Source organism: Diadema setosum, chromosome 19 (genome assembly GCF_964275005.1).
Source record: "Diadema setosum chromosome 19, eeDiaSeto1, whole genome shotgun sequence".
NCBI classification, from domain to species: domain Eukaryota; kingdom Metazoa; phylum Echinodermata; class Echinoidea; order Diadematoida; family Diadematidae; genus Diadema; species Diadema setosum.
The window spans coordinates 27999211-28026083 of record NC_092703.1 but is presented as its reverse complement, the minus strand read 5'-3'; the positions used below and the strand labels follow the sequence as shown (position 1 = coordinate 28026083).

Genomic DNA, 26873 nt, shown 5'->3' with positions numbered 1-26873 from the left:
TTAGTAAACCGTAATGATAGTATATACAGCTTTGCACGCTATCATTGTACCAACACCAATATAAGAGTAAAACATTAGCGTAACTAACAGGTTTTTTAATGAAAATTTCGTAATATTTGTTTTACAAAGATATGGAATATGTTCGTATTTTGAGGATATATACATAATACAAATATATTGTAAATATAAGAATATAATCATTATGATTATAAACAGAAAAAGCAATGTATGTATAGAGTGCTACTCTGGATGACCCTTTTTTCTTGATGAAATTCATTTCGTCTTGAATCCTTTAATTTTTCTGTTATTTATTATTTCCCTCTTTCTAACTCACTTTGGATATGTTTTTGATCCACTTTTATACTACTTTTATATAGGGTGGCAAAGCATTGATGAAGGATGAACTGAAGTACGTTCCTCTCATGGGTTGGTCCTTCTACCTGGCCGAGGAGATCTTCGTCAAGCGGGACTTCGCCAGGGACCGCGAGCTGCTCCTCAAGCAGCTGAGGAACGTGGCCAGTTTCCACTTCAATACGACGGTAAGAGAAACATTGGCTGCGTTCCCGCAAAACAAATTATATAACGATTGAAAATAGAATGCAGAAACTTGTTTTCAGCCTTCGTCATGATACATTTGAGTTGTGTTGCGCAGAACGAGGTGATTATAGCTTCTCCCGAGCGGAAGGAGTTATCACATAGCCCCAGGTCCTGAACTAGAAAAGGAAATTAACTGATTGGATGGCTAGGGTCATTGAAAAGTTCCGTGCTCATTATCAGTTATGTGTTGATGATTAATAACACATTTAGTTTGGGTCATGTAACGTTGAGAAATATCTGTTAACTATCAAAGTTATTAGGCCCTACATTATAGTGCCCACGTGCAAAGTATACTGGGGTGGACGTCACGAGTCCGACACCTACGAGTTATACAGCCCCACAAGTTACCTATACGAGTCATACAGCCCATGAGCTCGGTAAATAGGCAAATAAGGTCCATTATTCCGAAACTATATAGGCAAACAAGGCCCACGAGTCCGACACAAGGCAAAAGGAGCTATGCGGTTATCGAAATCAGATATACTGGATATTGTTATGTAAGGAAATTTCCTTTTGAACCCACTGTCATTTGTATCAATATGAATTATGAGATAAACAATAACAACAGCAAATTATTAAAATCCAATTCCACTATGGACCTATTATTTTTGCCAAAACAAAAAATGCATCAACAGATCATAAATGGGCACTTTGTCACGCACACATGCTGAAACGAAATTTAAAAAGTAGGGCCTATAGCATTATTCATGCTTCCATAACGTGATAAGCACACCGCTTTGCCTTTTCATGTATCATACTAGATGTTCAGCCGTGTTAAATTCTCAAATACCTTGTTCAGTAATCTCACCTTTCTATAGAAAGGTATTGTCACATTAGACCTCTGTCGTTTGCGTGCTTATTGTCCTCGCTCCGAGCAAAGAAGTCTGACCGTGATCTAATAACGCTCGTACCTAATGCACTCGCTCCAATGGCTTCCTGATAATGCTGTTGTTAATAGAGAATCCTAAGTAAATCCTATTTCTTGGTCTAGCATAATCTAAGATCCCCTATATCTGATTTCGGCTCAGACGCCACTTTCTATTCACATGACAACAGGCCCAACGCGACTTCTTCGCTCACAATGCAGCGACATAATGAAACTATGAACGCGTGACTGTCTTGTGCTGTGGAGCATTCATGGGCCGCTCACTCTGCAGAACAAACTCTCACATCCCCGACGAGAGATCGAGCATTTTCAAAGCTATATAGGAAGCATGTAAATCCTCCCTTTAAAACACTGACGTGTTCTAGATGCCATTTATACCTCCGAGTATTTTTCTGTTCTGTATATAATTTCTTGAGTCCTTCCCCCTCAACATACGTGTGTGGGGGGTGCTTGTGCTTTTCGGAGCCAAGTGTTATGTTCTCTCTCTACAACATGCGTCTATAAATCAGATCATGGTTGAGTGTTATGTAAATTGGAGTTATGATCATTTTCACTGTGGCTCATTATTCAAGGTATGATTAATCAACTTGAGGTCTACGATTTCTACGGTATGATTATTTTGCCTGTGTTATTAGGACGTGACGAGTTTCCCATCAAACATGTGCCTGTTGGCGAGATCATGACCTTTAACGGCAAGTTAGTGTGATTAGTGTGTTCAACCGTGACGACGCTAACTTGGCAGAGAGGGAATGACCTTGTTTTGTTGTTATCACAATACAGATTGATGAAGAAATGGGGAATGGACCAGTCAGGCCAACTGACACTTTTTCCCCTCTGAATTGTGATTAGGATTAAAGGAAATCTAAAAAGGGTGGTTTGTGTGTGTGTGTGTGTGTTTCTTGAATCATGTCAGGCAAAGTGCTGAAAAGGGGGAGGGTTTTTTTTGTTTATTTGTTTGTTGCTGTTTACTTTTTTTGTTTTTTGTTTTGTTTTTTATTGTTCCATATTCCACATTTCAAGAAATACATAAAACATAAATATCACAATACAAAAGCCTGGATGAATTGTCAAGTACAGCTTATAAGACAATAAATCATGTGAAATATGAGGAATCTACATAGAAGCATTGCTTGTAGGGTGTAGATTCCCTTCTTCCCATAAGCCACATCATTCTACGTCGTGTATAACATAATAGGGCCACACTGCATAAAGAAATACTGCGCTTGGCGGCTTTAGATATATACAAAGTGGGAGCTTTGGGTATTATTATCATGAAGCTTATATCGCAATATAGCTCCATGGGTATATTTTTGCCTGTATAGTAAATGCCCCCATTGTCCATTCCCGGAATAGGAACAACAACAACAACAACAACAACAACAACAACAACAACAACAACAACAACAACAACAACAACAACAACAACAACAACAACAACAACAACAGCAACAACAACGACGACGACAACGACGACGACGACGACAACAACAACAACAACATTGACAACAACGACACCGCAGGAACCCCAAAACCCTGACAACCCGTCAGCTCGTGTACAATGGACGGTTGCCTCCTTCCCTCCCTCTCTTGTCGTTCTCTGTAGTCCACTTCCTCTCTCTCCCTCTGTCTGTCTGAAGTATGTCTGTCTGTCTATCTGTCTGTCTGTCTGTCTGTCTGTCTGTAGAGAGAAGGCAAGAGGAGTGGAGAGAGGGGCTAGAGGAGGTGTTCATGCCTGTATCTCACATGAGTGCTCTGAATTCCATGTGAGTAGGCCTACCTCAATAAATGTTTGCACTATCTATGTATATAGCAATAATTTACATGATGCCACCATATGCCACAATAGGACGCCCCCCCCCCCAAAAAAAAAAATAGGACTGAAATACAACAAAAATACATATTGAATATATCATTCTCAACTGGTCAACGAGATGTGTTGAGTCTACGTGTACAGGTCTATCACAAGAAGCTATTGCAAGTGCTGTTTGGATGCTTCTAATGACAACATTTTGTGAAATTTTTGATAGATGAATTATATACTTACTTGAATGTCATTGTTCCTTGTGGAGTTCCCCTCTACACTTAAAGAATGACAAGATGGAATGAAACAAAACTCAAGAACAAAATAATAATGGTATTAATAATAATGATAATGATAATAATAATAATGATAATAGATAATAATAATAGTGATAATAATAATAATAATAATAATAATAATAATAATAATAATAACAATAATAATAATAATAATAATAATAATAATGACAATAATAATAATAATAATAATAATAATAATAATAATAATTTTATTATTATTATTATTATTATTATTATTAATATTAATAATAGTAATAATAGTAATAATAATAATAATAATAATAATAATGATAATAATAATAACGATAATGATGATAATAATAGTAATAAGATATGAACGGATTGTTCTATTTCCTGGTCAGGTTCTCTTCATATATTCACTTATAATCAATTATGCTTGACTAATTCATCTACATTCACATGTTATGTTTGTGGATGATCTATGTTTCAGAATGAGATACAGTTTGTAGAGGAAACCACCTTCCTCAAAGCCAGTTGGATAAGTTCTGTCCAAACAGGTTGTGCATTGTATCAACTACATTTCTCTTTGGTAGATTATATACTACTATAGTACATTGTTTATCTTGTTTGTACAAGATGCTTCTTAGGGAGATCCACACACATTGGCAGATCACATTCGTCCTAAACCGGAAAGAAATAGACGGGGACATTCAAATCAGTTCGAGGTACCAATTAGCAAAATCGATATAACACAGGAACTCTTTCTTCCCTCGAACCACAACGACATGGAACAGCCTTCCCCAAAGTGTATAATCTCTTATCAAGTTAAAAGTATGTTTTACCAAATTGAGTCCAACCTCTACCGCCACCTACTTTTCACGTAAGACAGCTCTAAAAAAACAGAGGAATTATGTTTTTCTTCTCTAAATTATTTGTAAGATTTTTTTTTTCTGGTCAAAATTCTCAGGAGAGTAATCTTACAATACCTCCAACATAGTCATAGACATGGTTTTCGAAGATGATTTGATGTCCCTAACCATTTGGTACAAATACCTTAACTTCGTTGGGGGTCTTTTGGAAGATCTCTACCAAGTACACTTTACGTGTACCATGGTCCTTGTACATTGTACTGGTATCAACAGGGACGGAGTCCATTGGATTGATCCATGCGGGGGAAGGGGTGATCTGTCTTTCGCATTCAATGGGAGGGAAGCGGGAAGATCGCCTTTCATGAGCATCCCACTGAAGTAGGTGGGTCACTACAAGGGCAACCTGTTCCCTCAGAGAAATTCCTCACAGACTATTTTAGCTGTGGAACCTGGAACTACCCAGGCTCGTTATTTTCCTTACTCATTAGTTTAAGGCATACTGACAGTTGTTGATGGAAAAAGGCCCACATCAAACTGTATCTAAAGAAGCATTGGTTAGTGAAATAACCTCCCCTTTGTAGTTGCTTGTAAATTTGTAGTATTTTCGGTTGAAAGTAATTTTGTTTTTGTAAAGTAAATCAAAATTAATGTTGAAAAGGTAAAATATTCATAATGCAGCTGCTTATCCGTTTGTTTTCTTTCTCCTGCATAAAATACCTTACACAGCCGAATTGGTGCGGCAGGATCTGAATATCTAATTTGCATATTCATAGGCTCGTTGCAGCTATGGAAAGCCAAAGTGGGCTTTTTTTTTTGTATCGGTGTTTGTATAGGCTTCGCGAACACGAGCTGTACGACAGTCTGGCAGATTGCGTAGCATAGTGTATTGCCATAAAATGCGCATAAATGGCTCAAACTACTAGTATATACCAGGTGGGAATGAAACATAAAAAGAAGTTCTTTATAGGAAATGTGTAAATTTCAGAGATATAGCACGTCATAGGAACTTACATTCTTAGATTATCCCTTGAGACTATTGGCTCGCCAAGTGGTATCGCAACTCTTTCCGTGTTTTGTCTTTCAGACAACCATATTTTGTGAGGGGACACGATATACCAAGGAGAAATATGAGAAGAGCCAAGCATTTGCCAAAGAAAGAGGAATTCCCGGACTGAAACATCACCTTCTACCAAGGACCAAGGGGTTCGCAACTTGTATTGAAGCGTACAGGAACAAAGGTGGGAGAGTGAGACCCTGCACGCGACACAAAAACTATAATAATTGGATTGCATGATATCACAGCAATAGCATTGCCAGAGCGACTATACCAGCAGCCAATCAGCTTTTGCTATTTTTCTTGTTGCCATGGAAACTAAACTCATGATAACTATTACATAGGTTTACTGAAGAATCCAGACTAGTTCCTCCTCCTCATGTCTCTCAATACAAATTGATGCATAATTTTACATCAGTGCAACATTATGGGTTTTCTGCCTACAACACCCCACACATATTTTGTTTTTGTTTTTATGTATTTTGTTTGGGGTTTTGGGTTTTTTTTTTTATATATAAATTTTATGCATATACAAGTATGTATATGCATATGCCTATGTGGAAACAGCGGATTTGTATGAGTGCTGAATATCTATTATTCTTATAACATAACGTGCAAATACCTTTTAATTAACTTTTCTATTTCAAGATTTGTGATGGCACCTCTGCCGTTCTGTTAATCTCATTTTCCTCTTTTTTTTTTTAAGTAAAGTAGAATGTAGAGTGGTCTTGCATTATAGAGCAATTTTCTGCCATTTGGACAGACTGTCATCTCTTATATCATCATATGTTATCTACGTATATATCAGTCTGTTGTGATATCTCTCTCTCTCTCTCTTTCTCTCTCAACAGGCTGGCAAATATATGACATGACCATAGCCTACGAAGGGGGACAGACTCCATCACTGTTTGATTTAATGCGTGGCAAAAAATATCACTGTCAGGCATATATAAGGTAATCTGTAGAGTTGATCCTTCATGATTTCTTTATGTGCACTGGTCTTTTTGTGCCCAACTTTGTGTATGAATGGAATATAATTGCATTGAAATATTTTTTTTTTCATTTGTCTAATTATTTGTAACCTTATTTACTTCTCATACATCAGTTTCATCCACCTTTTTGAATATTCGTTCATGTGTTATTATTCAAATATTAATCTATTTCTTATGTCTTGTATAATAATTTCATGACCTCAATCACTCACATATATTTTTTAATTATTCAGGTTATTTGTTGCCCATAATTGACGGTTCATTTTGTTTGTTTGTTGTTTATATGCATGTTCCTTGGTTTGTTTCTTTACAGGCGTTTTCCATTAGACAGTGTGCCTTTTGACTTCGAGGAGGCTACTGCCGATTTCTGCTATCAGCTCTTCCAAGAAAAGGTAAACTTATTTCCCCGGCTTACATGTGAAGGTAGGCATGATGAAACGGGGTCACTCCACCAGCCCGACCCATGATTCATACTGCCCACGAGCTAGAAATAAAAAAAAAAAAAGGTCCATGAGTCCTAAAGCCCATGAGTTCGACACGAAAGGCAAACAAGGCCCATGAGTCCGACAGTATAGGAAAACAAGGCCCACGAGTCCGACACTTAGAATAGGCAATCAAGTCCCACGAATCCGTCACCAGGCAGAAAGGCCCACGTTCTCATTCCACAAAAAGTTTGCATGAGTTGATATGTGATTCTTTTTTTTATGGATCTATGAGTATAATGACTCCAATCTAAGAGTAATTTCAGCCATTCTCTTAAATTACCATTGACTTTTCACTGCTGTTGTTCTGTAAATAATATGTTCATTTCTACGCCGTAAAAATAATAGTTAGTGCAATAAAATATAGGATTAATTTCTTTAGGTAAAAATATTTGCATGAAACCGAGAGGATGAAGGCAACGGTAGGTGAGCATAAGACTTAAGTCTGAGAAGAGAAGTATCGCTGATATATAGATTTTTTTTTAATCTTTCTTTTAAATTTTTTTTTACTCAAATGGCATCTTCTGTACTTACTGATCAACGGTTTTAAATGTCAAGAAAAAAAATATTTAATAGAATATTGTTATCAAATTGTCGTGTTGAAGTTCCACTAGTTTCATTTTTTTTTTTCTGACATGCTAGTCCAAATTAAAGATCAGTAATTCACCTCTGTGAATTATAGTCCCTTTCAAGACAAGAGTATCGATAATAGATTATAGTTATGAATAAAGCCAAAATTCTGATTTGGATCCGTCTTTCTTTAACAGGATGAAACCTACAGCTGCTTCCTGGAACGCGGGACCTTCGATGGTTACGACCCCGAGCGACCCCTGCAGAATGTTCCCAAACCTCTGTACGTCCTCTTTATCATGATATTTTGGATCATTGTCATCGGACTGCCAATCCTGTACTTCACCTATCAGGCCCTCACAGCGGGCTCATTGTTGACCAGGCTTGTTACGGTGATCCTGTTCTTTGGTGGTAAGAGGTCGAATCTCATGTTGATGCTGTCTTATTATCATACTCTCATAAATATATTGCTGTTGATGGGCATTATAGTGGTGTATATATATATATATATATATATATATATATATACATTTTTTTTGGGGGGGTGGGAGTTTTCTGTTGGAGTCGTTGAGGTGTGGGACGGGTTATGAGGGTGGGTTCTACCAAAAAAAAAAAAAAAAAGACAAATGATTTTGTTAACAATCACATCAAAACGCAAGTACAAGAAATACCGGTATACATTGTCTCTATAGGCATACATCCAGAGATCCAGTGTACCTCGTGAAATTGTGTTTTGTCAAATGATGGGTTGATGGGTACATTTTTTACCCCGAGCCACACTGTTCTTTATTTCATGACTGATAACTGTGGTAAAATACAAGGTCCTAACTCTATAAGATTTCTCTGTGATATATAGGCTCACACAACGTATTCTTTTTATCAGTTGTAACCTATAAGAATAAGTTTCAAATGTGAATGTGATTTAATTTTTGTTATTTATAAAGATGGAGAAATAAAATATTTTTTCTGCCTTCGATGTACATTACATATAGTTTGTAATATGCTGTTCTGCCACTCAGGTTCTCAACAAAATAATCATCCTCAGCCACTTGCCATACAGAGTGCTCATGCATCAACAGGAGTATACAATTTTCCTCAAAACTACATTCTCTAAAAGCAATAGACATATCATTATTATAATAATGATATTGATTATAATAATAATAATGATAATAATAATAATAATAATAATAATAATAATAATTATTATTATTATTATTATTATTATTATTATTATTATTATCATTATTATTATTATTATTATTATTATTATATCATCATTATCATTTTTCACAAGACTTAGTCATATACTTCAGATTGTTGTTAGCGATCTTCTAGGAGAGAAATTGCCCATGCAGGACCTTACTAATATGAATATTCATTATGGTTTGTGAAACTCCCAAATAAGGCAAATAGAAACTGAGAACAAAGTTCACTGCATTCTATACGGATGACCGGTGAGAATTTTTATTTTTTTTTCTGAATGTGGGGTGCAATGTCACAGAGACAATTAACCCATTGCCTCAAAGATTACTCGAATTCCAATTGCTTCAAAACAGGGGCACCCAGTTCCCGTATATAGACAACGGGTTAATACTGTTGTTTCTTTTTCCTTTCTCTTTCGATCTTTCTCACACATCACCAGTGGTGCAAATTGCGAAGTACATGCTTCTGCAGTCAAACCCCAATAGTCGCTCATCCTACGGACTGAAGTAGAACAGGCAGAAAAAAAAAAGATGCATCCGTGGTTGGACGGCTTGAAATATAAGAAATAGATCATCGGGCCCCCAAGTTTTTCTCCACGAGTGCCTCCGTATTCATGATGTCAGCCGTGTCTGTATAATTGCTTTATTTTTCAATTATATTAATCTTAGTTTTGTACTGGGTATATATTTTTTATACAAACATGTTTTGGTATACCCTTATCATGACTGATTGTACATTGGGCCATGACAAACGTTATTTTAACTTGAATTTATCGAATTGGTATAGTCAGATGATATTTTGTATAAAACATATGCGGGTAATGGTTTTCATTATATGGAATGATTTGTTGGGAATTCTTATCTTAGAGTTCCTTCTATGAAATTCATACTTAATATATTATACCAACGAGGATTATTATGTCTTTTATGCCAGTTAAGTTACATATTTTAGGGATTTGCTTGTAGCATCAATGATAGTGTGAATTGTGTTGAAGTTTATTTCATAGTATAATTGCCGTTTGCTTTACATGCTTACATACATTCATTTGTAAGAAGTTAACTTTGTTCAAAATTTTCACTTTCTGTCATCAGTGCAACACATCTATCGCTGAGGAATAAGAAAATTTCATTCTTAATCTTGATTTGTAAAGCAGATAGATAATTTCTATTGTAAAAATTGACGTAGCAATGAGAAACCTTGGTTTAGAAGAGAGGTATACGTATAAAATTAACCCCTGATGTGTCCACTGTCTCAAGATGCTATTATCTCAATTGAGCCAGATTTATCCATGAGACGAAATGATTTGTCAACTTCGGCAAAAAGACTCATACATAACATGCAGACGTAACTTTGTTTTCTTGATTTCCTTGAACCAATAATAAGGAATCTGCGTTCACATTAATGTGTAAATTTAGCTGCCGTCCAAGTAATGATTTTAAGCAAAGCTTTGTGTGTGGGGTTTTTTTGTGTGTGTGCTAAATCATTATTTTTGGTCTTATATAAAACTAAATAAATGCACATCTTAACCTTTCTGAATTAGTACTCCCATGCCTTCATTCAATGTTAAACATAATATGTCATTATAGATTCATAGATAAATGTGTAACTTTGGGGATAGCTATTTCTATCCTCAGCCCCAGGCTTGTTACTTTTGTTTAGCCTATATCAATATAGTCTGATTACATATGGCTTTGAAATTTGCCCTTTGTCCTCTTCGGGGCTGATGTTAGTTATTCTGAAGGTTCGTTAATGATCCAAAAATGAAATAAAGTTCGTTTTCCGAAGGTCTATTATTCCGGAATATGCAAATTCCATGTGCTGTACCTGGGATCATATCAACTATGTTGTTCGTTAATCTGAAATTGAAATAGGGTTCGTTAATCCTAGCATTATTGTGGCGTTATTCCGAAATCACGAACTTTAACCTATGAAGTAGCTCGTTATTCCGAAGGTTTGTCATCCGAAAATGAAATAAAATTCGTTATTTCGAAGATTCGTTAGTCCGAAAACGAGAAAGAGAGGGAGGGGGGGGGGGAGATAGATAGAGAGAGAGAGAGAGAGAGAGAGGGGGGGGGGGGGGGGGGTAGGTGAAAGGGGAGAGAAGGTTTGTAATATACCGAAAGTTTGTTTGTGTGCATGCACTTTTCGTAACCTCCGGAATGACGCCATCACAAAATGTTTAGATTGACGAACATGCCTGTTTGTATTTAAGGAATTTGTTTATTTCGGAATAACGAACTTTCGGAATAACGAACATCACCAGTTTTCAACATCCATCTCACCCCATGTGCACCATGCAAACCTGAGTCACCTCTACACCAAACACCTCTACACCAAACACCTCTACACCAAACATCTCGACACCAAACAACTGCTGTAGTGATGCCACTGCCTCTTCTTCTTCTTCTTCTTCTTCCTCTTCTTCTTCTTCTTCTTTATCATCATCGTCATCATCTTCTTCCCCTTCTTGATGAGAGAATGATGAAGACATTATATTTTTGTAACAAGACATTCCAATGCCTTTCAACTCCCAACAATAAATTTTCCCTTATTTTTCTTGAAATGTACAAAATTTTATCACTGTTTGTATATTTTGTTTTTCATTACTGCTGTATCATTATTATGTGTATTCTTAATGTTGAGATCATGTGTTAGAAACTATTGAAAAGACATTATATGCTGTAAATGGTTCATGTGTAAACTCCAAATGGATTCATTCAATCGGGCAATGATTTTGTCTCTCTCTCTCTCTCTCTCTCTCTCTCTCTACATGCATTTAATGAAAATGTATTATGTTTTGAACATGGTATAGGTATCCATTTTATACTAATATATGAATAAACGAATAGATATATATACATAAAACATAGTATATAATGTTATTATAAATCATGTGTGTACATGGTGTATGTGGTTTGACTGTGGCCATTTAGAACTCCCCGTTATTATTTCAATGTTAACAAGAGTCCCACACAATAAAAAAGAAAAGAAATGGAGAGTATTACACAAGTGACACAAAATATGTAGGGATTACTTATGAAATTATATTACAATAGGTCTATAAATGTACGTCGAGTCATATACAGATATAGTCCTATACGTGTTTGAAGGGACAACGGCTGATGGCAAACGTATGATAAACGTCGGTGTGATGTGTAATGTTTTTGAATTAGAAATCCGGCGGAGCAGAGAGAGAGAGAGAGAGAAAGAGAGGAAAATCAACAACACCTATACACACACATTCGAAGACCAATATATCTTTTGCTTAAAGGTCCAGTTTACCTTTGGGAGCAGTGATTTCAAAAATGTTCAAGATATCACATTTGATGCATACGTTATGTGTAGGTCTGTTGTATCACAAAACATCCTATATACCATATGAAATATTTGCAATAAAACCTAAAATATAAGGAGATATTTGATTTGATTTGATTTGATTTTATTGGTTCCTGCATTATATCATTGCTCATGCAGATACATGCACATATATATCATATACATTGATGGTACATACATATAAATGGATATACATAAACATTAGTTGCTAACAAAGTAAGTTTCTTCATTACCTATACAGTAATACAGTTTCTTCATTGCCTTTACAATGTACAAAAGAACATATCAGCGATGCAATGAATAACGCAGAAGGGCTACAGCTTAAGCAATGCTTGATTTGCATGCAGCCCTCGTACATAATACATATTATATAGGAAAATAGGGGAGGGATGACTTGCATAGAGATAGGATAGGAGAAAGGAGAGGGGAGAGGTCTGTCTGCTTTCGCAAATACACAAAATTAGATCACCTGGATTACTGAATAGTGAAGTATTTTCTTACCGAGGTACAGGTGAACAGTTACATGTCATGGTCGGTTACATAACATTACGCAAGAAATTCAGAACGGCGATAATTCCACGAGGGAATTTCATATACAATACAATTACAATGACATTATAAGATCACTGATATCCAGAAAGCAGCATTGTCTTTACAGCTTTCTTGAAAGAATACATAGACTTTAAAGTTCGAATTTCTGAAGAAAGAGAGTTCCAAATATCAGGTCCAGTGTGTCTGATAGATTTCAGAGCCATCACCGTTTTTGGATTTTGTAGATGAAATTTATCAGATTGCCTTGTGGGATAAGAATGTATATCCTTGTTTAAATGAAATAATGTGAAAAAAGAAGATGGCAACTGACCGTTATACAAACGAAACATAAAAAGTGAATTTTGCAAAAAATTAATATCATTTACCTTTAGTGTTTTTAATTCTACAAACAAAGGATCTGAATGGTCCCGATGACCTGAATTGGTACATATATAGCTTTCTTTTGTAGAAGCAATATACTGTCAATGTTACTTTTTGCAGTTGCCCAAACAATGTTACAATATGAGATGTTCGATAATATCAATGAATTATAAAGCATGAATAAAATATTCTTTGGGACATAATACTTAAGCTTACAGAGTATACCAACGTTACGAGATACTTTATCTGAGATGTATTGCACATGAGCATTCCATTTCATATTTTCACTGATATATATTCCAAGGAATTTGACACTTTCTTTTTGTTCCAATAATATACCATCCACCATGATATTCAAATGGTGCATTTCATTGTTATGCTTCTTATTATGAAAATAAATAAAATTTGTCTTTTTTAAGTTGAGTGACAATCTATTGCTCTTAAACCATGTAGATAATTTCGGCAATTCAGTATTAAGAGTTCTTAAAAGCGACTGAAAATCAGTATTGGAACAAAATACATTGGTGTCATCGGCGAACAGAATATATTGCAGTAACTTAGTAGAATTTGTAATATCATTTATATACACTGGAAATAGTAGTGGTCCCAATATCGATCTTTGTGGGACGCCACAATGTATGGGTAGAACTTCAGAGTTTACCGATTCATAGTATACGTATTGCTGTCTATTTGATAAATAATTTTCAAACCATTCCAGTGGAATGCCACGAACTCCATAACAATGTAATTTGCGTAAAAGGATAGTGTGATCAAGAGTGTCGAATGCCTTGCTTAGGTCCATGAACACACTAATGACATGTTTTTGTTCAGCTAAGGCAGTCGACACTCTGTCATACAACTGGGCTAGTGCCATATCAGTAGAATGAAATTTCCTGAAACCATATTGGTCATGGTTCAGTATATCATTTTGTAACAAAAAATCATACAGTCTGTTATAAACGAGTCTTTCTATGACTTTAGAAAGACTAGGAAGAATAGAGATAGGTCGGTAGTTCGAAACGAAAGAAGAGTCATCTTTTTTGTATATTGGAATAACTTTTGCAATTTTACATGCGTTCGGAAATACACCAGTTGACAACGACAAATTACAAATATGTACTAAAGGTGTCAATATACTCCCAGCAATTTGTTTTAAAAGGGACGTGCTCATTTCATCATGACCACATGTATAACTTAATTTTAGAGAATGCACAATATCAAGGATCTCACTAAAATCCGTTGGTTTAAAAAATAATGAATTATCATTTGACGTGCCCAAGTACTGCGAGAAATCTGTCTGTGTATGATCAATCTTAGAAGCTTGACTAGGACCAACATTAACAAAGTACTCATTAAAACAACATGCTACATCTTTAGGAATACAAAACGTTTGTCCATTATTCGTAATTTGAGATGTTGACACCTTCTTTTTCTTACCAATGACGTCATTAATAATCTTCCAAGTGGCTGACATATTTCCAATAGCATTTTCAAAAGCTTCCGCATAATACATTCTGCGGGAAAGCCTGATAATCTGTGTAAGTTTATTTCTATACGATTTATATCGATTAACATTATCATTATCAGAATACCGTAAACTATTTTTATATAAAATATTTCTTTTCTTAATGGAACGGAAAATTCCCTTTGTTATCCACGGATTTTTGATTTTTTTTTTTTGTTTTTCTTTTCAATTGTGGGGATATGTTTGTCAAAATAAGAAAGGAATGTATTCCAGAAGGTGTCATAAGCAATGTTTGGGTCTGCAGAAAGTAATACATCATCCCATGTTTCCGTGATTAAATCATCATTGAGTAATGATATATTTTCTAGTGTGAATTTCCGCTTCTTCTTACGTTCTTTTTGCTTAATATAAGAATTCTGTGTGTCGCCACAAATGAAAAATATAGGTAAATGGTCAGAAATATCACTATACAAAAGACCAGATTTCGAATAATCCGTGTCAATATTCGTAAAAATATTATCGATCAACGTTGATGAGTTGACCGTAATTCTCGAGGGCTTATCGATTGTAATATTACAAAAATTTGCTCGCAAAATATTGCAAAATTTACTTCTAAGAATGTGCTCTTCTCTCAAGAGATCAATGTTAAAATCACCCATAATGTATACATCTTTGTTTTCTTGATTAATCCGCTCTAATAAAACATCAAAATTATCCAAAAATGAGTTACTATCTGTATGAGGGGGCCTGTATATTACACAAAGTATTATATTTTTTCTATTATACATATTAATTTCAACACATGTGCAATCAATTTCATTTCCATTGTATATCAAATCAGGCCTTTCTTTATACGATAACGTGTCTGATAGGAACAGGGCGACTCCGCCTCCTCGTCCGTATTTCCTATCAGAACGGACAACAGAATACCCATCAATGTTATATAAAGGGGGAGATTTGTCGTTAAGCCATGTTTCTGTGATACCAATAGCGGAGAATTTCATATTTATCATAGATAATAATAATTGCATGTTTTCATAATTTCTTAACAGACTGCGGGCATTGACATGTAATAAACTGAAAAAATGCTCATTATCAATGAATTCTGAATTGAACTCGTCAGGTAAATAATACCGACATTGGACATTTTTATGTAAACATAAATCAATTTCATCCATATTTAAAACAAGAACAACACATGGACCATGTCATGGTCGTGAACATTTGCTTAAGAATTGATGAAAGCAGACAAGAAGAGAAGGAAAGAATAGAGCAAGTCATACAGAGAAGAGATTGTTTACAAATTACTCTCATGAGTAGTGGCCGCATCGGACAATTGAGATCTCACAACAAAGATCGTTGCTATATCAACTCTCCCTGTAGACAATATACATCAGAAGTCAAATGGTATCTTTGGAAATATTCTATATACACAATATACATCATACACAATGAACTATAAACTCATAATATTTACACATTCGCGGTATAGACTAAGAGATTGACAGAGAAAGAAAGGCAGAGAGGTGGATGATCGGGGAAAGATAGAAGTAGACATAAAGAACATGATTATGACATAATGAATGAGTTATTGAGAAGCAATACCGTACTCATACCGAAGTGATCTAACTGGAGGAAAGGAAGTTGTGCGGGACTCCTGTCCGGTTCCTCCATTTCCCAGCAAAGAAGCGAAGCTTCACGCCGTTCTTGTAGAGCTCCTGAACGGCCGAGGACCACTTCCTCTTCTCAGTCAGATCGTCAGCAGTGAGGTCATCTGTCATGAAGTACGCTTCCTTCGCGAGCTTCAGGCGCTGATTCTTCATGAAGTCGACTTTCTCGCGGTACGACAGGGTTTTGAAGAGGATGTGCCTGGGCCGATCCTTGGTTGCTTTTCCATCACGGTGCGCTCGTTCTACTTTGATGTCAAGCCCAAACTTCTCCTTCGCGATTTTCTCGACGAGAGCTGGGCAATCCTCGTCGCCGGTGGTGGACTCGGGTATGCCCACGATGCGGATGTTGTTGCGCCGTGAAAACCTTTCGCTCTTGTTGATTGCCGAGTTATGCTTCTCCAGTTCCGATCGCAGGGCACCAACCTCCTTTTCCATCTCGCCCATTCTTTTCTCTAGCTGTTGATTCCTGGCCTCTACCTCCGTCACTCTCCTGCTCTCAAACTCGATCGCCTGCCCCAGATGTGTTTCCACCTGTTTGATGTTCTCTATCAAGGATTCCACAGCTTTCTTTATCATCCGCTCGAAGTTCTTTGTTGCTTCGTGGAAGTAGCGGGCAATTCCTTCTGGTGAAGTTACGTCAGCTCCATTGTCATGCAAATCTCTTGATATGTCGGGCACGTCAATGGTATCGGATGCCAAGGGTGCTGCCGCTGCTGCTGAAGTGGTCTCGGGATGGTTGCTTACCCGGGGTGGGCTGGCGGGCTGAGCTGTGGAGGCTCGTCTTCTTGATAGCGGCATAGAGTTCTTCGGAGAAGGAAGAGTGGCGCCGCGGTTTTCCACCCCAAAATCACTCTTCCTGTCTTGCTTTGCCTTCCTTGGCAGCACCTTCCTTGTCTGGGTACTCATTCTAATAAGTTGGTATAGCAGGAGTTGTCAATATCAGTATCCAAAGATAGATATCCAAATAAGATTCGGGAGAGGTGATAAGGTGACGTGTTACTCGCTGGCGGCCATCATTGCGTTATTATATCAGGGTTTTTTCTCAATAAACCGTAACTGCATATACGGTTTAGTCTGGAAACATTTTATTATATTTATAACTATTGTTCACATTTTGTGCATTTAACAACACTTAACATCGATTACACGGATTCAAATTTTTACAGTGGTTGTTTCTATCTCTAACTCACATTTCAGAACTATTTTAAAGCACTAATGCTGGGTTTTTGTTTCATCTGCAAATGGTAAATTATGCCTTTAAGTTCTTCTGTCGGCGCTTTCCACCTAAAATACAGAAATATAATCACTTTATCATAACAGTAATGCAATTTTAGGCGAGTTTATTGATGTCCTTAATGAAAATTTTCGGCTGCTTTGTAGATGTCCTATAATGCCTGTGAAACTCGTTTGCGTGCATTATATAGTTGTTGCTGCAATAGGTTGACCTATAACAATCTCTTTCCTGGTATGCTAGTAAATCAGCAAAGCATAGATTCATGCACATACATAAAACGCACATACACGTGTAGGCCATTCATTCTACCAAATAGTTCATATAAATGCGCGAAAATTTCAACACCGCGAAAATTTCCACTTTTACAGTACATTGGCCTGTAGATCAACATACATTTTCAGCATAATGAAAGAGCACTTGATTTCAGTTTTTCATGTGAAATATTTTCACATTTGTAATTTGCGTCGACTCCATACAGTTGAGTGCAAATCAATATGAGCTATTGAGGATAATGCAAGCGGCACATAAAATGGCACATTACCCTTATTACGTAACATCACGAACCGTATGTGTTATCGAACGGCACGGCATGAACAGATGGCCAGGACAGCGTCAATGTTAATAGTCTGATTCTTTCTTCCTCTCCTGTTTGTTTTGCCTATTTCGATAATTGAAGATTCTCATCGCAAACAAACTTGTCTGGATGATATCAGTTTAGAAAAATTAACTGGACTGTTACTTTAGTGTTAGGCCATGTGTTAACTAGTGTGCTTTTGGTGCGATTCTATTCTGCACGTAAGTTCATGTGCTTTCGTTGTGAGAAGAAAAATTCTAGCTTGCCGCTTGACTGACTTTAGACACTATCGGCGTTCCATACTCCACTCTAATCTTCGCGATTTACCGCATGGCAACATGTGTACAATGCGCATGTTAACAGTAGTGGACGACCGCTGACTGATCCGCCGGAAAGTGAGTATGGTTGGGGCACCACCTATCGACAGGGCACCTTCCCATCGACACCCTGCGTATCATGGCTGTTTGCGTATAGAACGAAAAAGTACGCGCGGGATTAAGTGTCATTAGCTATAAAAACAATAAAAACGAAGAAACGAAAATCAAACTCAAACAAACCAAGCTAAAAATTACACATCCGATCAGTAACGACGCATGGCTGTGAAATTCACGTGTATTACCTATGGCCTGTGAAATTCACGTGTATTACCTATGCTGTGAAATTCACGTGTATACCTATGGAGGAGAGGGGGTGCCGATCGCAAGGTTCCCTTTTTAGCTGCGCGAAGAAAACGGAACGCACGCACTAAAATTGCGCTATTTTAAAACGGAGATTCATAATCAACGAGACGGTCACGACATTCAAAACTGCAGTATTTATGGCATATTTGAGGTAAGAATTAGGCGGATTTGTATTATATTTTTAGAATAAACAAGCTACAGATCCTTAGGGTGTCGATACGTGGTACCCCCAACCCTACATTTCTTGGACAATATTCGCCTTTGATCATGCCGTTTCACTTCCTCTCATACATTTAGATTAATAGATTAATATATGATGCTGTTATGAGTGTAGTTTTGAATATTTTATGATGATTGCGTTGCTACATCAACCTTGGCAGATGTGACCACGGTGACTGAATAACTAGCTACCAGCAGTAGCCCTGAGTACTGAGGTAAAGCAGGGCAGGGGTGTTGCTGAGATACGGTACGGAGACCCGTCTCGAGCCAGCCCGCCCGTACCCGCAGCTAGGATGTTACAGTTTACGTACAGAGAGAGGCTACCGGCAGACCAAGACACGATACCCCACATGCCGTGTATACACATACCTGTGTAGGCCTATCCCCATAACGTTACACCAGAATGTGTTATTGCGCTCCACCTTTGGCTCTAGAATCTGCATGTAAAGTTTACTATCATCCCACATCTACCCAGACCTAATGGTAAATGGCCCACCGCGCACTTGACAAATTCAACACCCCTTTTTGCCACTGTTTGCTAATTTTCTTAATCTTAATCGTCTTTTTATAATCCAAACAACACTCCTCTATTTAAACTCCCATGGCCATGGACATGGTCATGTTCTGCCATCTTGTGCTGAGAACTGTGTCTGGCAAAGAAGTCTTTAACCCTTTCAAAGTCCCAGAAACTGCATAGTATCTTTGCTTTGCTGCTGCATTTTATCTCCTTTTTTTTTTATTCAGCTAAATCTAATTTTGTGTGTCTCATAACTCAAAGGTAATGAAGTCGTTTGAAGAAAAAAGATATCTTAAGTGTTTTGTTGGTGGCAGAATTTTTAAGAATTATTCACACATTTTAGAACATCAAACATCTCTCTGCACTGTCTATCTCAAATTTGCAAATTTTGGTTTATTTCTTTCTTCTTTTTTTTTTTTTTTTGGGGGGGGGGGCAGGTTTGAATTCATGAATTCAGCTGACATAACAAATGCCAGAACATTTTTTTTTTTTCAGAGCAAGATGGCAGTGAAATTCAGAGTGATATGCTAATTTGATACCTCCGCCTAGGGAGGAGGTTATGTTTTTGTTAGGAACTACTGTTGGTTTGTTTATTAGTTTGTCCATGTGCAAAATAACTCAAAAAGTAGTTAACGGATTTGGCTGAAACTTGCATTAAAGGTTGAGAATGATACAAGTAACAAATGATTAAATTTTGGTGGTGATCCAAGAATTTTTTGGGAATTTATGAAGGATTTTTGATATTTTGGCAGGTAGGGCCACTGAACTTGGGAGTTCAGGCTGCGCGTATTTGAGGTTTGCATGCGCACACTAAAAGTGCGTGCTCTAGTTTCTGCCAAGGTGAGGCGCGCCACGCACCTGGAAGTTTATGACGTACCAAAGGCTTCTATATTGGGAAGTCGGACGATTTTTCAGCATGTATACCTATGGGTGGAAATCACTGATCTCTATGGAAGAGCCCAAAGCTTTTCCCCTGTGGTGGAGAGGAGAAAAATCTCTTTGAAAAGAGCAAGATCATTGGTGGAAAGAAGCTGCTTGTTGGAGGTCTGGGCTTTCAGAGTGCTTTTCTAGTTTATAAATGATGACAAGATGGTAATTTAGAGCTGCAGAAAAATATATGCTGTAATCAGACCTGTTCTTGACTAGCTGCATATTAATACTGATCGATATGATTGAGTAGCAGGATGACGTAATCATTTCCCATAAAGATTCTATGCAGGGCTCGACACTAACGGTGGTCTGGTGGCCCGGGGCCACCAAAAACGCACGTCGGGCCACCAAAAATTCTGAAATAAAGATTTTGGTGGCCCAATCGGGCCACCAAAAAAAGTCAGATGTTAGCCTTTACTTTTGGAAATGAACAGCGGTAGCAATCGGCTCCGTAAGATGCTAAAATAAATTTAAGATGTTTGTTCTTGATTTTAGAAATGAATTTAGACATGGGTACCTGTATCACTTCAGTAATGCTTAATATTTATTTTTCTATGTTTAGTAGGACTATGTTTAGTAGTTTTTCTTATGTTTTTCTTGTTTTTTTTTCGGGTCACCAGATTTTACTTTCGGGCCACCAAAAAATAAAAATCGATGATTTTGGTGGCCCGATTGGGCCACCAAAAATAAAAGTTAATGTGGAGCCCTGCTCTATGTATCTGATTGATGTCAGATGTTACATTGTACACGTTTAACACCCAGTAATGTACTTCCACGCAAGGTACGGGAGAGCTAGAGTTTTATCACAAGACTTTAAGTGATATAGTACACAAGAAAAGCTTAAGCTTGTTTGTATTTATTGTGTATGGGGTTTCATCCTTTGTGCAATTTTGTATTTGTAGTAGAGTGGATCTATGTTTATATCAAGTTTGCCAATTCACTATCATCTCGATTTTTAGGTGTCGAACCGAAGACGGTTGCATACGTGGAAAAGACATTTCTGCGCAAATCTTTACAGACAGTGCCTTTCACAGACAGACTACAGAGAAAAGAAATTGCCACACCCTCCGTCATCATGGGCCTCCTTTCCGCTGTGAAGCAGTCCAGCATTGTCCATGCATGGCTCTTCTGCGTGTTCCTGATCAGCGCCCTCGTTGTCACGACGTGCCAGTGCTTCACCGTGGTCGTGTGGCCATTCAGTAAACAGTGGTACCGGTCACTGAACGGACACATCATCAATCTACTCTGGCTCCGTGAGTATTGCAGCCATCCATTCGATTTTTCCGTTCACATTTCTTGAACTGCTTGACTTTGCCCTGATTGAATTTAACCTGTTCACTACCAGCCTTTGAAACCCTCTTAGGCTCTTCACATTGTCCACCAGCTTACCTAGGGACAGTGATTTTCCGCGATCGCGGAAAACGGAGGGAAAACGCGGAAACGGCTATTTGAAACGGAAAAAGTAATCCACACGGAAAATCACGGAAAATCACTTTTCAACAAAATAAAACACATAAAAGTAAAAATAAATCTAACAGAAGCTGTAAATTAATCATTATTACATGTCCACGATATTCACAGACTGCGGAGACTTGAGTTTCAATAACTGTCGAACACTTACTCAATCCAACACCAACTGAAAGTCCAGTTATATTCCAAAACACATGTGTGTCTCGCCGAATAATGTGTGATGATAAAGCCAGTATTTTGGCAGTAAAAGTAGCGGCAACAGAAGAAACTGCTGTTTTCTGCTCGCGGTAAGCTGCCAGCAGGTGAGTCGAGTGGTGACTTGCTATGCCTGCCTGCTCCACATGTGTTATGTGTATAGAGCACAATGCATGATGTGAACACCAACTTCACGCAGAAAAAAAGAAAAATCCCACGATGCCAAGGTGCCAGACTGGGGAATGGGGAGGGGTGGAGAGAGAGAGACCATTCAACAGAAGAAACCGCGCGTATTGGCGCATTCTTGGAGGTCATGAACTGTCTGGGGTGTTGGAGATGAACAGGGAAAGAATGTTTACCGGTAATTAAAGATAGCTGAAGTCGAAGCCCCAGGCGAAGACCCAGGATTACAAATGTAATGATTTTATATTTCTCTCGTTTAAGCTCACTCATCTGCGATATTTGATGAGCTTAATTTAGGTGTTTGAATGTCACATTTTTTATGAGATTGTAACTATGTGTAATACAATACTATAATACCTATTGATTTATCAATCTGTAAAACACAAGTGTGACTACCAGTGACAATAAAAAAGACTTGTATTTGTTTTCTGCCGAGATTTTTTTTTTGTCTCCATCCTAACACTTTCAAGTTCATATGAAATTTCTGATGTTTTTACTGCAGCATCAACAGTCTAAAATAAATTACTGAAATATTGTCTAATTGCATTTGAAATATGAGATGTGGATGATCGTCCACATTGATTTGTACCCTCTAAATTTGACATTTCATATGAATATAGTAGGCAATGTTTCAGTAAATTCTGAAGCTTTGTGAATCATGAAATTTTTGGCAACCATCCATTTGAACTTCAGGCATGAAAAGTTCCTAAGAATCAGCAAAAACAACTCAACAGATCACAGATAAAGTTCCTTCGAATTGAGAAGTAGCACGCAGATTTGCTGGGCGTGAGACCACAAGGATCAGCTTTGTTTTGAGATTGTCACAATCGTGTTGTCACTGAGTATCGGGAAGTTCTCACAAAGTCGAGGATCACCTCTCCCTGCCAACTCCAACATGTTGCTCCCCAACAACGTGCATGGTTGAATGCATGGCATCTCGATGTCACCATCTATAGGTACCCGAGGCTGCTTTGTATTGTTGTGTTTCAAACAAGAGTCAATGAATCAGTCACACCAACATAAAATCATTGCATTTACGGAGAGAACATTTATTGGCGTCTTGACTTCAGGAGGACCAAATTCAGACTGACTCCTTAACAGGAGTGTTAGCTTGGCATCATTGCCAGCCAAGTATACAAACAATTAACCAGTTGGCTACTTCCATCATAGAAGCTTGGGATTAAATGAGAAACTAAAACAGGTACAATCGGGCAATAGGGTGGTAATTGGAGGGAGACATGGCTACAACAATAGGACAAAGGGACATAAAGTTGAGACTATTACAGAGGGGTGACATCAAACGTCTTAGCTACTAGGGGAGGACAAAGGATAGGAAGTTGCATAGTCAGTATAGTAAATGAGAAAAGGGCTATACGATTACTGCTTTATTCTAGGCACCAACACTAAGCTTATACTTGTGTGTCTTGGTTCAATTAACACATAGGGGCTAACGAAGCTCTCCAGTTTATGACTTTAGGACAAAGGATATTCAATCTGTACAAGATATATGTGTGGGAGAATACTGATAAGAATTAGGACATTGACCTTGACTATGATTCAATATGAAGTGTAACCAGTATCCAGGACAAGTTACTGACCTTAACACTACTCCCCCCCTTTGAAAAGCGGTATTGTCCTCAATACACAACCTACCACGGGGTGAATTTAGCAGTACGGATACATAACATGGAAAGACAGAGAGAGAGAAGACACTTGACAGAAAGAGAAGAGAGAAACAGAATCAGGAGGTGTAACAGAATGATAGTGAAGATTTCGTACAAGGTGTTAGAGAGGTTGTCACATTTATCCAAACTATAATCAATAAATAGTCCAAAAAAGTAATATTTTATAACTCCCAAATAATGAACCCATCACAAAACAACTCAAAAATGTATTACAACTGACAGCGATGTATAATCATGTACATGTATGTACAAAAAGTAATGACACGTACAAACAGCATGTAACAGAAATAACAACCCAAATTTACATTGTTTACATTTTCACTGTACGTCCATCTATCAACAAATAGCGCTTACCTTTAATCTTACATTATACAGTTACACTATAACATGCACATTGAAAATCAGAATAACGGCATTGATTATTGAAGCTTCGACAATCTAAGTTTTGTAGAAAGAATGAAACATTGCAGAAGAAAAGATAACGAAGAAGTAATACAATTATTGTAAGAGAAGAAAGAGAAGAACAGACAGTACCTCATTCGAGGTAAAATATTAAACGGAAGAGATGCTACTTTGTAAACACATCGAGATCAAGAGTAAAACGACATGTACAGTGTACATACAATGTGGTCGCCATTGACAAGAAAATTAAAGGTTAACCACGAACAGGAGTTAACAGATCAGTACTGTAGGATATTAATTCATTTTAGAACCTTTTGCAACATAAGAGCATGGGTACTACGTGTACACCAATTCCTGTTCATAATGCATAGGACTGGTGTAAACATTCTGGTCTCTCAGTGTAATGAAATAAAATGAAAAACTAGAGTGAGGGATGGAATAAACAGAGACAACAAACCCTGATGTGAAACTTGGATCCTCATGCAAATTAATGCCAGCATCAACTGAACAATTCATCACAGTGTAAAACCTAAATTGGGTGACAAGTGGTGACGCAAATCTTGATACCCTTAGTCTACTTCAACATTCTATGAAACAACTACATGCAAAACTCTACAGGAATTTCTCTGCGGCCCGGATATATCCGGCTAAGGCATCTTTGTATAGATGCAGGGCAGATTGTTCCTTAGCCTCAACACAAGTTTGTACACTCTACAAACCTTGGCGCTTAACCTCTACAACACTGGCATGTATCTTTTGTACACAACTAGTCAACTCAACTAAAGGGGTACTGTAATTGCATTCACTTGACATATCCAACTAAATTCTATCACACATGTAAATGTTCACCTAATCACTGGTATGCCACGCCAGGAAAGATAAGATGCTGTCATAATTTTCCATACGGTTTACTGGTACAACTGTATCTATAAATATGTTTAACTACCAGCGACCCTTCGGAGAAATCGTCTTGTTATGTTTTCGATAAACTGTAGCTTTATTCACATACGTGTGCTATTACACGTTGGATCATTGCTGCCTGAAAATTTCAGCTAAGGCAACTTTGTATAGTCGCAGGGCAATTCACCAGTAAAAACACCCATATACGAACATCAATGCACATTACTGAATTATCTCTATAATTCATGACATCTAGGCACCTTTACTCACTATCTGATTGACAACCCCAGGGTTTCAATTTCATCTGTTGCTTCATTTTCGTGCCAATAGCAAAATTTCATCACACATTTCTTGTTTTGCACGCTTTCTCTACAGAATATCGAAACACAACGCATTACTTTCAAGAGGCAGTTGTGAAACTAACTGAATTTCACCAATATCTTTAAATAATGAAATTAATTACAAGTTACAAAGCCAAAGAGCATGTGTAGCTATGAGAAACGTACCGGAAAGGAGAAAAGCTATTTTGTCGATCAGTGCACTCATGTCGTGGTGTGGCCAAAGTCTCTTCGTTGTCATGGTGATATTGTACGTGCCGAGTGGTCTATCCAACGATGTGCTTCCCGTCCAGCCAAGATGTCTCTATGGTGCTGCTCCTACTTATGGAGAACAGCAATCTGCCCACATTCCTGCCAGCGCCTGCCATATTCATCCAGCCAGGTCCGCGGTGGTTTGGCCCTAAAGCCGTCATCATCATCTCTGTCGCCATCCATGCCATCTCGCATCCAATGTAATCTCCACGAGTTAAGTCCCCGCCATTTCTCCCCATGTGCACTTCCTTGTCGCTGGTCCCTATCTCATAAAAACATTTTTCTGTGGTCATTGGTCCTGCCGACGATTCAATGATATTTCTGACATCTGATGACAAAACAAAGTACATGCAGACCAGAGCTACTGCCATCAACAGAAAAGTACGGGCCTTCATTGTCCTTGTCGGCTGTCATGCAGACCTTATAGCCCACCTAGAAGTCGCCAGCCTTCGCCTTGTGGTCCATCTCAATTTCAGGTCGTTGACATTTCATGATGTCTTTAAATTTGTGGCATTTCGGTTACTTAAAGTACTGTATTTCTTTGGCGTGTATAAGTTTGGATCCCACCGCTGCCACCAGTGTTGTGTTTCAAACAAGAGTCAATGAATCAGTCACACCAACATAAAATCATTGCATTTACGGAGAGAACATTTATTGGCGTCTTGACTTCAGGAGGACCAAATTCAGACTGACTCCTTAACAGGAGTGTTAGCTTGGCATCATTGCCAGCCAAGTATACAAACAATTAACCAGTTGGCTACTTCCATCATAGAAGCTTGGGATTAAATGAGAAACTAAAACAGGTACAATCGGGCAATAGGGTGGTAATTGGAGGGAGACATGGCTACAACAATAGGACAAAGGGACATAAAGTTGAGACTATTACAGAGGGGTGACATCAAACGTCTTAGCTACTAGGGGAGGACAAAGGATAGGAAGTTGCATAGTCAGTATAGTAAATGAGAAAAGGGCTATACGATTACTGCTTTATTCTAGGCACCAACATTAAGCTTATACTTGTGTGTCTTGGTTCAATTAACACATAGGGGCTAACGAAGCTCTCCAGTTTATGACTTTAGGACAAAGGATATTCAATCTGTACAAGATATATGTGTGGGAGAATACTGATAAGAATTAGGACATTGACCTTGACTATGATTCAATATGAAGTGTAACCAGTATCCAGGACAAGTT

The 26873-nt window shown here is 37.6% G+C and overlaps 2 protein-coding genes and 1 non-coding gene across 3 annotated transcripts in view; 2 read left to right on the top strand and 1 right to left on the bottom strand.

Moving 5' to 3' along the window:
• The window catches only part of LOC140242394 (1-acyl-sn-glycerol-3-phosphate acyltransferase delta-like), a 10688-nt gene extending 1461 nt beyond the window's left edge, over positions 1-9227 (top strand). Inside the window, exons 3-8 of the mRNA XM_072322131.1 lie at positions 378-539; positions 5498-5651; positions 6319-6421; positions 6773-6851; positions 7709-7922; positions 9157-9227. Coding sequence (XP_072178232.1) covers positions 378-539; positions 5498-5651; positions 6319-6421; positions 6773-6851; positions 7709-7922; positions 9157-9227 — 783 coding nt within the window. The remainder of the gene's footprint in view (positions 1-377; positions 540-5497; positions 5652-6318; positions 6422-6772; positions 6852-7708; positions 7923-9156) is intronic.
• On the bottom strand, positions 4758-4911 carry LOC140243216 (U12 minor spliceosomal RNA). The gene has a single exon (XR_011902221.1). It is a non-coding gene; the product is annotated as a U12 minor spliceosomal RNA (small nuclear RNA).
• A 12094-nt stretch (positions 9228-21321) lies between the features above and the next one.
• Positions 21322-26873, top strand: part of LOC140242635 (1-acyl-sn-glycerol-3-phosphate acyltransferase gamma-like) — a 29802-nt gene continuing 24250 nt past the window's right edge. Inside the window, exon 1 of the mRNA XM_072322390.1 lies at positions 21322-21507. Within this exon, the coding sequence (XP_072178491.1) occupies positions 21330-21507 (178 nt within the window). The 5' untranslated portion in view covers positions 21322-21329. The remainder of the gene's footprint in view (positions 21508-26873) is intronic.